The sequence below is a fragment of the Euprymna scolopes genome, chromosome 44 (genome assembly GCF_053919585.1).
Source record: "Euprymna scolopes isolate OS-2025 chromosome 44, ASM5391958v1, whole genome shotgun sequence".
NCBI lineage: Eukaryota > Metazoa > Mollusca > Cephalopoda > Sepiida > Sepiolidae > Euprymna > Euprymna scolopes.
Window position 1 is genome coordinate 27,974,273 of NC_136525.1, and position 15,000 is coordinate 27,989,272.

Sequence of the window (15,000 nt, forward strand, 5' to 3'; positions counted from 1 at the left end):
ACTTTTCCTAAACTAAACATAAAACATCGGTTAGGGTTAGTTTAACATTCTGTAAAAGTACCTTCCGTTTTTTTTTTGTTTTTTTTTTGTACTTCTGCAGAGAAGGTAAAAAACCGATAAAAACTGGATATATTTTTCGTGTTTTTATTCAATTTAACATGTTTATTCAGCTCGAAAAGCTGTTTACCGATGTGTTGGAAAATTCAAGATGGCGTCTCACACCCTCTTTAACACCGTAAGTTTGGGAAAAGGTGTTATAAATAAAAAAAACTATACAAAATACTATTAAAAACCCGCCGAATATATGTCAACCTATGTCACGGTAACATATATTGAGCGAGTTTTTAACAGTATTTTAACCGGTTTTTTTTATTTATTACACCTTTTTCCAAACTTACCGTGTTAAAGAGAGAATCGGCCGCCATCTTGAATTTTCTAATACATCGGTAAACACTGTATGCTTTTCGAGCTGAATAAACATGTTAAATTGAATAAAAACACGAAAAATATATCCAGTTTGGTAGAAAAGTAACTTATCTTGCTTTTGATAACATTTATTTGTTATATATTTGATTTTTGGCAACTTATTCGAATCTATGTGTACAGTAATACAAACCCGAAATGAATTTAAGACCACGAGTGAAATGAGAAAATGAAGAAAATCACATTTACTGTGTGTGTTTACTGTTTATGTAAGTCAGCGGGTTTGGTTGCCATAACAACGTGACGGTAGTGAACGTGTGTGTGTGTGCTTGCTAGTACTACTACTAAGTTTGTAGGAGCATTTGATTTCGTGTAGTTTAGTTTCGTATTTTTTTTAATTTGTAAATAACAAGTTATTAAAAAATTAAACCCTTCCAAGATGGACAATAAATAAAGCCATAATATTTTATGGTAAAGGAAAGAGCGTAGAAACCATTGTTTTTTAGGAGATGTGATTATTGGATTAACCAATCAGAAATCGTCTGTGGCACACACATCTCTGTTTTTATAGATAGATAGATAGATAGATATAGATATAGATAGATATAGATATATTTTAAAATGTTTAAATTAAGCAGAAGATCATTGAAAATCAGTGCAAACATTTTGATTAATTTTTGAAAAAAATATGTCTTAAATTTTTCGGGTACATCACACTTCGGAGACGAGAAGCAGTCTGTATAAGTAAAAATTACGATAAATTTTTTTTAAGTGAAATCTTCTAATTTGAAAAGTGCTTCCTAAAGAAATTTATTTGAAAAAGTAAAAGGTATTTTTACATGTATAAACAATCTCTCATCTTTGACGAAAGATGGTATACCTCCCAAAATTAAGAAAAGGCAAAAAAGAAAAAAAAAAAAATTTGCATTTTATCCGTGTCCTTCAACAATTTTTTGCTTGATTTTCAAATTTAAAATTAAAAAAAATGGTTCAAAAGAACTTTTTTTATTTATAATATTTTAAATATTTCTCAAATTTCTTAAAATATAATCTTTAAATTTTGACTTTCAATTAAAATTATATTAAGTATTTTTTTCTATTTGTGTTTTAGTTGATCTAAATTTAGGAATATTTTTGATAAATATTTTTGGATCATTTTAATTGTAAGTATAAACATATGTTTATGGTTGTTTACTTTTAAGTTTGCTAAAAATTTAACATTCATTTAAAGGTAGATTTTAGTTCAAAACCATTATCTGACAATGTTGTCAGAATAGTGTAAAGCTGTATTTTTAGCAAAGCATTGCCTGCGAGTCTTTTAGTTTCATTTTTGTTTTATGCATTGTATGCCTCCTCATTTTTCTCTTTTTCTTTTAATTTCTTGTCAGAAAATTTTGTACAAATTCAGAACTTGATACAAAAGAAAATCGGCATCTTTCAGTAGTTCATGAAAAAGTCAGTGCAATTAACTGTCAGCATGACAAAATTGTTTCCATTAATAAGAAAAAAAAAGATAATCTTTTTACCATTTTTTTTTAAATAAAAAATTGTTAGCAATCATAGTTATTTCTATGAAAAACAAATTGTTTTTATCGTTACAAAAAAAAAATACAACATTATTTGAAACTTTTGTTGTAAAAAATAAAACCTTAAATAACCCCCCCCCCAAAAAAAATATTTAGTTTTCATTCATAATTGTTTCCATGTTTTTATCTTAAAAAAAATAAAGACCGTATTTCTTTGATTTTTTTTTTTTGGAAACAAAAATCTTTAATATACATTCCTTGAAAAAAAAAAATTCTTTCATATAATTAGTATAAGTCTTCTTGTGTTAACATTTTATTTTCAGCGTTTTGTATTTCTCATCAGCTTTGCATTGATGTTTGCATCAGCTTTTCCTGGCTGCTTACCGTAAGTTTACTGAAAGATGCCAACATGACCTTGGGTCAGGTTCTGGATCAATATCCTTTTTTTTTTTAGAAATATAATTCAATGAAAGAATAAATGTAATTTAAAAATCAATCAGTTTTCTTACAAAATGTTGAAATTTAAATCTCAAATACTTTTGACTTTATTTTATTTTTAAATAATAAAATAGACAAATGATAAAAGCACATTGAATTATTTTTTTTTTCTATTAATTGAATATTTATTGAAATCAAAAAATAAAATTAGGGGAAGTTAAAACGAATTTTTAAAAAATCCCATTAAAAGAAAAGCTATTTGTAAACATCATTTTATTTTCAATTTTTGCTTTAAATCTTCCATTCAGCAAGATATTCTATCTCTATGCAGGCATTGCTGTTTAAATACAGTTAGTTAAAAAAAATAATTTTTAGAGAAGAGTCCCAAATAATAGGAATGGGAAAAACCAATAGTAAAAAAAACAAAACAAAAACTTGAAATTGAAATGAATTTCTCAATCTTCCCACATGTTATAAAAAAAAACAAAAAAAAACACCAAGTGTGCAATATGCCAAGAAGGAGACAGAAAGTCATTCTTTAAGAAAACAAGTCATCTAACCCTTTCATGAATTGTTTAAAGTTTTAGCTTTCAAAACAAACTTAATATTTTCAGTTTTCAGAGAGAACTGTCATAAAAGAAAAAAGAAAAACAAGACAGAGAGAGGAAGAGTGAAAAACAGATAAAAAGGAGGAAAGATAAGCTAAATAGCGATGAAAAGAATATGTAAAGATCTCACAATTTGTCAGAAATCAGTTTTTTTTTTAAAATCATAAAAGAGAAAAGTGGACCCCGACCAAAAAGTGAAGAACTTACATTAATTGTAGGCCTTAGCCATTTCCTGGATCGAAAAAGGAAATGGAATTCCACTAAAAAGCAGAGAACTTGCATGCCTGATATAGTTTTGCTCAACACAGTAGATGGAAGTTGTTAGTTTTTTTTTTTTAACTCTTTTTCACTCCAAACAAGGGAATGTAAGGGATTGCATTTAAAAGAGGACAGATGCCTGTTAACATTACATTTAAACTTTTGTAGGTTAGTACAGCATGTAAGCAGGAAAACAGGGAGAGAATTTTAAAGTCTGGCTGTCCAAAAGAAACTACTAAAGTTTTCCAAGCATTTAGGGACCTCAACAGTGAAGGAGTGAAATTCTGCTGCTTGTTGAGTTAGTCAGGAATATGTACGTTGAGAAAGCACATGTGATATGAATTTATCAAAGCACATACTATGAAAGTACTTTTAAAAAATTTTTTTTTTTTTTTCATTGATGTTTCACCCCAAACAAGGTAAAGGGCCATTTAATCGTGAGGGGCTATTATCTGGAACCAGACTTGCAGGGATACTATTAATGGAGTTGGGCAGCGAGATGTTTGTTCACATTTCACTTGAACTTCTGCATGTCAGTACAGGCAGGGAAGCAGGGGCCTGGGAGGTAATTCCAAAGTACAGCTGTTTGAGGGAAAAAGCTATTTGAGGGAAAAAGGCTTTATGGAATCTAGGGATCTCTACAGTGTACGAGAGGGATTTTGCTGCTTGTCAGGTTTGTAAAACAGGCACCAGGATGCAACATTGTGGTGTGGGGACAATGTTTGATTATGTGAAATTGTTTCAATGATAATTTTTTTCTGTTTTCCTTTTTGACAATTGAAACAGTGGAAAATAGCAAAAGCAAAAATGAAATATACATGAGATGAAATGTTTGAGAAAAAAAATGGTGGCAAAAAGATTAACTTACTCAAACCACTAGTTTCAGGTAAAGGATGATACAACTACAAAAGAAATAATTGATTTTAAGTTTTTAAAAAAATTAATTTTAATGCATAAAAACAAAATAAACAATTAAAGCATGACCCATTCCCTGCCCCCTCCACCTGTCGGGTTACTTTTTGATTTGAATAAAAAATTTATTTACAGGTGACAATTCATTGAAAAGTTTCATAATTAAATTTTAATCGGTCATAAGTTATTAATGAGTTAAGTGAACTTAAAATGACCAAAATGATAAATGTGTAGATTAGTGATCTTTTAAACCAACACATTTCAGGTAAAAACATTAAGTACTTGCATGTCATGGCAAAATATGTAAAAATTCAAAAAATTACAAAAAAAAAAATGGTCGAGTAGATATGCTAGAAGTATATTTAGCAAAAAATCATTCACAATTACATTCTGAGATTTAATACTTAAAAATGGTGGACCTTTAATTTTAGTTAATTTAAGTCAAGAGTTATTTCCTTTATTTATCATATTGAATTGGTCGCACAACTCTTCCACATGATAAAATTCAATAATTTGATAAATTGTAATTATTTTTCTACTGGATTATTTTTCATAATTTTTGGCATTTATACTAATTTCAACATAATATAAAAGTATGTCATAATGTTTTAAACTGAAATGTGTTGATTTAAAAGATCACCAATCTACACAAGCACTTATGGTTTTCTTTTCCTCTTTCCAGTTTGATGTTATTTTATTTATCTTGATTCTAAGACATTAAACATGAGGATTTGATGAAAATGTTTCTGTGGAATGAACTGGATTCAAACTTGGCACACACAAGTTTTATTAACCATTTATTAACTCTAACCCAACTATCACCCTGCCTCATAGTTTGATGAATGTGATCACTTTGTGTTGTCATTGATTATCACCCATCTCTCTAATTTAATGGATAATAGCATTAGTCACACTTATCCACATGTTGTTTTAATTGATGACATCACTAAACAATATCATCCAGTGTGTGTGAGGAAAAACAAACAAAAATATCTGCAGTCTAAGTAGTATATAGATATAACATATTAACCGAATGGGTCTTTCTCTTTCTGTAAAAATATATATTGTGTTGAATCTGTGAAAGATAGAGTCATTTCTGTAGGAAATATTCAGTAGGAGAGTTCAATGTAATACAGAAAAAAAAAAAAAAGTTAAAACAAAAAATCAACACAGAATTTTAGCCATTTTTTATTGTAATTCATTTTATCTCATCAGGATCAGTGAAATTCCTCACATGAAGTTGAGTATAATAAATGGAGAATGTTGTTTGGGGTGGTAGAAGCTGAAGGAAGGAGAGTGGAAGTGTAGTGATCAAGATATTAGCCATTTGCCTCAATCATGGCAGCAGTGGGGTTAGTCATTGACTTGAACCTAGGTGAGAGGTCATCCCCTCCCCAACTCCATTTTATCTTGCGTGTTGGGAATTTTGATTTAATTATCTTGTGTGTGTGTGTGTATATATATATATGTCATTCACAGAGAGCTGTTATGCCATGTCACAACTTTTCAGTATGGCCAGACAAATGAGTGCTTTAAGCTGAGAATCAAAATCAATTTTTTTCAACAGTTGGGATCTCTTTACCTACTCTGTTATCCTCGCTATAAAGTAAAGAAAATTATAATGCATATATATATGCTTGCATTTGCATTATTTACTGCCTGGAGTGCTCAATCCTTTTAATAAGAATTATGCCTTAAGCTAAATGGCATTGGTTAATCCCTTTGTAGCTCAACCTCAATATGAGATAGAAAAATAAAGAACATGCCAAGTAAGAACTTTAGATCACAATATCGCTCATCTTTTATGCAAGGCATTATAAGTGTACAACTCATCTGGTATCAATATTCACCTTAAGTGATTGAAGTTGATCAAGAGTAAGATTCTTGACAGACATCCGTGCATGATTACTGGCGGCACCAGCTCTATTCTTCTGAAAAATCAATAAAAGAACAAAAAGTAATTATAAAAAGAAAAAGTAGGTTCTTTTAATCAAATTGTCTTTTAATCTATTTTTCTATCTTTTATTGTAGTTGGAACACAGTAGCGAAGTCGATAGCTGCAATGTGACTTGTGAACTTTTAACAAATCATACTCTCGTCTAAAAAATCATACTCTCGTCTAAAAAATCTTCAGGTCAATGGAGAATCGGAAATATACAATAAAACTGATTTATATTTTAAATTCAAATTCTCTTAATTAATTTTTGGTGTAAATACCTACTATTGCCTGATACATAAGTATACCAAAGTGTTTTCTTGTTAATTTATTCGAAACTGTCATATTTCACCCATGTATTTTCATGGACAAGCATCAAAAGCTGTATTGCAATGAGATATCAAAACATCAACTTGGTGAAGACAACTAGACAAACGAGTTAAATGAGCTGGAACAAAGGAAGCAGGCAACAGATCAAAAAATTCTGAAGAGCACATATCACATATATATGTATAGAAAAACCTGAGACTAGCAAGGTCATCAAGCTAAACATTGCTTGACTTTGGTGATCTGAAAAGTTGTAGCAATCATTTTGTTAGATTCAGAATCAGACCTAGATTCCATCGTGACATTTGGTTTCGGAACAGGAAGATCAGGGACAGGTTTTATGGCAGAAGGAACATCAGGGAATTCAATATGTTTGTTCTTGTTCAAGCTTGCTCTTGTGATTCATGCCTTTTAGATTTTGCAAAAATAGCAATAACATGATCTTTCCCTTCCATCCACACGATTGGGAAATCAAATAGCATACTCATCATTTTCTTATTCTTCCAATCCTGTAGGTTCGCTACACATATTTTGTAGCAAATAGCTTATTCTTGTTCCCTAGTTTGACTCCAAAGTAAACGTGATATCCAGAAGTTTGTACGAGCCTTTTTCAAGTATCACACAAAAACACATTCACATTTCAAGCTGTCATATACATACGCGCACACAAACATACGCGCCCACGTCCACACATGTACACATATTCACGTTCGCGTACATACACTCACATTCACGTGTATATACACACACGCTTACGTATACACATGTACTCACACACGCGCACACGAACGCACACATGGACGACGTCACTTCCGCTTTCTAAGGAAATACACATGCGCAAAAGACACTCCAGAAACGAGTATAAAACAAGGAGACAAGCTGTTTCTAATCCTTTTTAGGACCAGCTCTCGACTAGAGAGGTTGTCAACACCCCTGCGACTATGTATGGGGCACGAGCTAAAGACTGTATGTATACATTCTCACTCTTTCTCTCTCTATCTACTACTGTTCCCTGATAACACCTTCACGTACCTGACTGCTAACTGATATCAACTCTCATATCCACTCTTTTGTCTACACGCTGGGCTATCATTCTCAATTTTCACTACAACATTTATTTCTCTTCCCACGCGCGAACAAACAATAGTGACCTGAACTTGAGATGAAAACACATTTCCTTTTCTTTCTGCAACGAACATTGGTTACATACGCGCGGACATGTTATAACTAAAACGTTCATTTCTTTCAACAGTAAATAAACGACGTTTATCTTTATCCATCAATTGAGTCTTTGTTTCCTTCAATTCAATGTCATTCGTTTCATTATTTTCTTGTGGCGAGCTAGGGTATTATACACTGGTCCGCTACATTTTTATGGTGACCCCGTTATATTTAAATGAAATGGATAAGGTTGAACGAAGCACTCATACGCACACAGACTCTTTCTCTACAAAGATAAACTTTTCCTCTTCACCACTTAACGAGAGACGCACGCCAAGGTATAAACTTTCTTTCTCACCAGCTAACAGCGAAAGGCGCATGCAAAACTAACCACGTGTGGTACCCTTTTCTTTCACTTATTTCTTTCACCAAAGAAATTCCTGTTCGTTTAATTCAATTTAACACGTCGTTCGTTTCTTCCTCGAGACAATTCATTTTCCCTCGGAACGCGAGAGGAGCACACATTTCCTCCTATGCCACAAGTCCACAACAAACTGGCGCCCGACTGACGTGGAACGAACAAGCATGGCGACCCTACCGTTTTTAAATTAATTGTTTTGAGCGAGACGCGCGTTATTTTATAAAGAAAAAAACGAACTTTTCAACAAAGAAAACCAAGCGAACCACTACCCACAGGAATAACTACTACTAACTACAATGACGAAACCCTCGTCAGACTCGGCAAAAAAAAAAAAAAAAACGAACACGGAGCTGTCGACTTTACTACCGAATTTTAAAAACAAATTCGAGCTCGACAAACATTTTCACGGTTTCCTGACATTACCCTGCAACAAATGCGAGGAGTAAAATCACATAGGCCCATACACATTCTCTCCCGCACAGCAGACGCAACAACAAAGAAACAATTACAGGACATCCCTATCAACACATAGGAAGAAGTTGAATCAACAATACGAGTTGAGATGCATCACGCACGCTGATAAACTCAAAACTTGGAAGTTTCGTTGACAGCCGGCAACCACGAACGAATACACAACAAACGCCCGTACAGGCAATGTACACACTACCGCAGACGCACATGTGAAGACAACGGCAACCAAACTCCGTTCAACAAGAACGAACGTGCGACTAGCGCCAGTCCAAACGATGCACATATTACCGCAGACTCACATGCGAAGATACCGTCAACTGGGCACACACACGACAACCGTCAACACGAAACAAAAATTTTCCTTCCAAATGAACGATTCACTTTTCTGTCCAAGCAACTCTTTGCACATGTCAGCACACAACAGAAACCAAACAAACAAATGTCAGCCTAAAAAAAGAGTAAACGCATTTTCCACGCGTAAGTAAATACTTTTTTTTTTACGAACACACTCCGTTTTTGACATTCCGTTCTTTTTGACGTTTTTTTTCAAACAACCACACCAACAGAAAAAAAAAACAGGACAAAAAAATCAACTGCCGAAAACATTACTCACAAAAAAAAATATATATATATACATAAATATATATACATTGCATGTATTTTTTTTTTTCCTAGGAAGGGGAGTATTTGTACGAGCCTTTTTCAAGTATCACACAAAAACACATTCACATTTCAAGCTGTCATATACATACGTGTACACAAACATACGTGCCCACGTCCACACATGTACACATATTCACGTTTGCGTACATACACTCACATTCACGTGTATATACACACGCTTACGTATACACATGTACTCACACACGCGCACACGAACGCACACATGGACGACGTCACTTCCGCTTTCTAAGGAAATATACACATGCGCAAAAGACACTCCGGAAACGAGTATAAAACAAGGAGAGAAGCTGTTTCTAATCCTTTTTAGGACCAGCTCTCGACTAGAGAGGTTGGGCTAACCAACCGCCTCCCCTTCGGGAGGCACACGCTCACGCGCGTCAACACCCCTGCAACTATGTATGGGGCACGAGCTAAAGACTGTATGTATACATTCTCACTCTTTCTCTCTCTATCTACTACTGTTCCCTGATAACACCTTCGCGTACCTGACTGCTAACTGATGTCGACTCTCATATCCACTCTTTTGTCTACACGCTGGACTATCATTCTCAATTTTCACTACAACACTTATTTCTCTTCCCACGCGCGAACAAACAATAGTGACCCGAACTTGAGATGAAAACACATTTCCTTTTCTTGCTACAACACCAGTCCTGCAATGAACATTGGTTACATACGCGCGGACATGTTATAACTAAAACGTTCATTTCTTTCAACAGTAAATAAACGACGTTTATCTTTATCCATCAATTGAGTCTTTGTTTCCTTCAATTCAATGTCATTCGTTTCATTATTTTCTTGTGGCAAGCTAGGGTATTATACACTGGTCCGCTACAAGTTTTGCTTGAAGGTCTGTAAGAATCATATGTCCGGAAATGTAACAGAATCTATTAGGATGGTTTTTACACTTACAATTCCATTTTGCTCCAGCTGAAAAGAGAAATAAAAATAAAACTTATGTATAACCTGGCTTTGCAAAAGCAAAGCACATAAACACTTGGATTTACAAAAAGCACATAAACACTTGTTTTACAAAAAATACGCTGGAAAAGAAATAGACTATAGTTTAGAAACCAAACCTGATCCAGAAAAATAGACTGTATTTGGTTTTTAATTCAGCATGCAAAATGAGTCCTGAATCAGAAAACGCTTGACTCTTTTAAAAATGCTTTGAAACACAAACAAGTGTAATAGAAAGAAAAAGTCATCCACAGCTGACTAACTGTTTGACCTAGTTTCACTGTTGTTTTGGGAACAACTATCAATAAGAATAAAAGAAAGCATTTTTTTTCTGACAGGGAAATGATTATAGTATTTTTTTTTACCATAACCAGATTGGGATGATACTGAATCAGATGATGCAAGCTTTGTAAGTGTACTCTGTGTAGTTTCTGACTTTTAGCCAGTCACACAAACAAACAAAAATATGAGTTTGCTTTATAAGATCTGAGAGATATTTGTGAAAGACATTTTCTTTTCTAGACGTGAATTAGGCAGGTGGTGTCTGGCAAGTTATGACATGACCCACCAGTTTTCAACTTACCTTTTCCATGGCAACATGGACGGCAAAATCATGGTAGATAACCGGTTCAAGATCCTTTGTCAAGTGCACGTCCATTTCAACACATTGCGCACCCTAAAAAATAATTTTAAATAATAATAAAAAATTAATGCATTTAAAAATTTTTTGGATTACTGTTCTCATCTTGAAAGTTATTTTCACGTTCCAGTTGATATAATCTTCAAAGGTGTATCTTGTTAAACTTGGGAGTCTTTCTTGGCAATTTACACAAAATTTAAAATGGAACCTTTTATTTAACCCACAGGAGTAGCATTCGTTCATTTAACCACGACTGAGTAGAAATCCTAAGTAATTTGCAATTGTATTTTGAGTGTTGCCCGCACTAAAAGTTGAATGAGAGCGTGCCACTCCTATAAATTAAATTAAGGGTTCTGTCCGAAATTCCATGCAGATTCCTGAGTTTGTAAGAAAGAATCCCAAGTTCACTAAGATACATCTGAAGAAGGTCAGAGGTTACACTGAATAAAACGGTGTGAAAATTATTTTTGACAAAACGATGAAAATAATAATAGGAATAATCAATCCTCATCTAAAAAAATTAGAAACAAATAAAAATATGCTCTATCATTGATATTGAGTACTTTCTTGTTATGAATATAGCAACTGATACAATATTTGTTTGAAATATAAACTACACATTTCATTTACAATTCAAGAAATGTTTCTCCTGAAAGTTTTCAGTTTGTTTTCAAATTTTACTGTCAGTTTAAATCTACGAGTTAGACTATTTATAAAAATTTTAAATCTGTCAAACAGATTTTTTGTTCATTTGAAGAAATGGTCAATTTAAGAAATTTTGAATTTGTTTGATTTTTAAACACCTCTAATTCAGAGTAGACTTTTTTGGCTTCTAATTTCTCAGAGAATTTTCTAAAACATTAAAATTATTTATTTAAAAAAGATGAAATCTTGAAAACAAATATGAAAATTCCTGTCTTGATAGTAAAATGAGAAAAATTGTGTGTGCTTTTTTTTTTTTTTTAAATGTATGATCTTATTTAAAAACAAAATAAATTATGAAAATTAAAACATTTTCTTATACGAATGCATAAAATTTTACTCTCGTGTAAATGTATCAAATGTTTATAATTTAAAATATTAGTTTCAATGATTTTAAGCAGTAAACATTGCAAAGTGATAGTGAACTGGCAAAGCCATATAGTAATTTATAAATAAAACTTTTTAAAAATGTCTGTTTCTTATCAAGATTTCCCCTTTAAAAATAAATAAAAATCTGTATGATCTCTAACGAAATCTCTAACGAAACGGAAATATCATATTCCAAAAATCACACAAATTGAGCAATTAGTTTTATTTTTATATAAGGAAATCACATTTTATGAGTAATAGAAGAGCGGCTGTCTTATCTGCTATTTTGAAAATCATCTAAAAACAAAAAGGGAGATAATTCAAACTGGCAAGATTTATGGTGTAATGTCTACAAATTTCCATTAACCTGTTGCGGTTTCAAAATCACCATCTCCATTTTCTTTTGTTTTTCTTTCTTCACCCCCGCTGTTTTCTCTTTGTCTTCCTTTCCTTAAACAAAGAACACAAAAGTTAATGCACCCTAAACATATGAAAAATATCCGGTTTCAGTGAACATGTTTGCTTTCCCTTTCTTTCTGTCCTTGACTTCTTTACTTTACGCACGTCGGAATTCAAATGTATTAAGCTAAATGTCAATAATTCAAACAACTGACTTCTTACTTTTAGACTAGATTAATTCAAATAGAATCAACAAACTCCCAAGCTACTTTTGATTGTAAAAATTTCATTTTGGAATTAATTAGAGTCATTTGTTTGTCTTATGGGAGCGACACCTCTAACATCATTCTGCCTAAATGAATCCAGCCTGCAGAGTCAGATCAGATCAGCCTGGGAGCAGGAGGAGGCTCCCGAAGTGTGACTGACACGATCAGTCATGTTGACGAGACCAGCCGAGAGATTCCCAGCCGCAGCCGTTTCAGCAACAGTTCAAACAGCCCTTCTCAGGGTTAACCAACCAGCCCTTATCAGGCTAATAAGTTTTTCTACCACTAATGCGATTCACTACTGCTTGCCTCCTGAGACCCACCAGCAGCGAACTTCACTCCAGCGGCTCCTGCTCACTTCTGCCACTTTCAGTCTCCAGCAGCTCCTGCTCACTTCTGCCACTTTCAGTCTCCAGCAGCTCCTGCTCACTCTTGCAATTTCCAGTCTCCAGCGGCTTTCAGTGCCGCCTGCACCTTGCTCCTCCAGGATGCAACCTTGCCTGCACCTTGCTCCTCCGGCCTGCAACCTTGCCTGAACCTGACTCCCTACAAACCGTCCGTTTCCTTAATGTTGACCCTACGTTCTCAGTGTTGACCGTTCATCCGTTCCTTAACACTGACCCCATGTCCTCAGTGTCCACCAACCGTTCCAGATCGCCCTGGCGCCCAGCTAATCATTCCAGACTCAGCGAGCAACCTTAAACCATGCTACGTCTAGAGTACCTGTTCCAGACCTGCGACGTGCGACCTTCCAGACAACCAGCATTCAGATCATACGATCTCAAATCCTATTTCACGCTTCCTTTACAAATAAAAGACAAACCCTCGTCTTTATATAAACAACCTGTGGCTGTCATTCTTCTTTTGCCTTTTTGCTGTTTACTTTTGCCCGTGTCTATTTTGTTAGTTGTTGGGTCGATTGTCCCCAGATGGCTGACCCCACAACAAACCGCTTAAAAATGATTTTCTTTATAAAAATAAAAGTAGTTAATCAATTTACGTAACTTTTAAAATATGATATTTGTTTCATCACAACTATGTATGTTATATTTTTCTTTATTTTTGTAATTTTTACATTTTATTATTTTAATTTATAATTAATATAGAAGGAGTTCTAGACAAAAACCTTCAAGTCTTTTTACTTTCATTTTTTTTCATTTTTGAACTGCACCAATTAAAATTACTTTTACCAAATTATTTTTTTATGAAATTGAAGTTAAATTTAAAAATTACAGAATCGTTTAATCATTATTTTATCAACTGAACCAAATTGCTCATTTATAGTTTTACAACAATTTTGTCCAATTAATTTTATAACCATACAATACTCTAATAACTAAATTTAAAACTCAAAATCCTATTAAAAAAGTGAGTGCTTGTCCCGAATTCCTCCTGTAAAAAAAACAAAACTAAAGAAAATCTGTATGTATGACATAATGAATATATCATATTTTAAAAATTACATAAAATAATCCAAGTAGTTTTATTTTTATAAAGAAAATCATTTTTAAGCAATTAATAAATCTCACAAGTTACTGTTGAGTAATCACTAAATTATTATTTTTTTTTAGATTGTTTTCAAAATGGCGGACAAGACAGCCACTCATTGATTATTCATAAAATTTGATTTTTTTAATGAAAACAAAACTTCTTGATCAATTCCCATTTTTTTAAATATGATTTTTTTAACAAGGAATTCTGGATAAGAATAAAAAAAATATGGTAAAAATATGAAAACAGTATGAATTTGATTTGTATTATATCAATAATGTAAATGTTCAGGTCAAATTTTTAAAGGTTGAATTGAGAAGATAGTTCAAAAGGAAGGCTCAAAAGTAGTCTAACAATTTTTACTTACATATTGAGCAGCTGCGTTAAAGGAAGCAATGGTGTTTTCCATAACAGGGGCACTGAAAAAAGTAAATTAAATATCAAAACAATTTATCAAAACTGCTCACCTCCTTCCAGTGACATATTTAAAAAAAAGAAAAAAAAAAAGAAAAAGAAATAATGTGCACATTTGCATGCTCTGTTGCCTAGAATACATATTCCATAATTTCATAAATTCAATAATTGAAGATTTTACCAAGCACATACATACTCACATGTGCAACGATCCTTTTAAAAATGTGTTATTGAATACAACTCAAAATTTGATGTAGAACAATTCTTTTCTCTAGTAACTTTTTTGTATCTAAGTTATTTTAAAAGTATTTTTGCATTTGAGTAAAGTTTACAAAACTGGTTTGTTTCTGAATTTTTTATATAACCTGACTTTTTGAAGTGACCCAATCTAAAATTCCAGATTGTATTTCAATTTTTACAAGAAATATTCAAGAAAATGGAGAATAAAATAAAGAATATTAATGCATTAAATATTCAAAAGAAGTCTTCTCAGTTCTTGTCTAGAATTTCTCCATATTAAAAACAAAAATATGATGCTTGATGCACACACCTATGACGGAACGAAAATATCACATTCTAAAAGTCATGTATATT

The 15,000-nt window shown here is 32.7% G+C and overlaps 1 protein-coding gene across 2 annotated transcripts in view; it reads right to left on the bottom strand.

The window, feature by feature from the left end:
- Positions 1–15,000, bottom strand: part of LOC145268756 (glycerophosphocholine phosphodiesterase GPCPD1-like) — a 138,846-nt gene that overhangs the window by 20,708 nt on the left and 103,138 nt on the right. For both annotated transcript variants that reach the window (XM_080124352.1, XM_080124353.1), the window contains exons 10-13: positions 14,360–14,411; positions 10,709–10,801; positions 6,016–6,096; positions 4,122–4,155 (exon numbers count right to left, since the gene is read on the bottom strand). In XM_080124352.1, the coding sequence (XP_079980478.1) occupies positions 4,122–4,155; positions 6,016–6,096; positions 10,709–10,801; positions 14,360–14,411 (260 nt within the window). The remainder of the gene's footprint in view (positions 1–4,121; positions 4,156–6,015; positions 6,097–10,708; positions 10,802–14,359; positions 14,412–15,000) is intronic.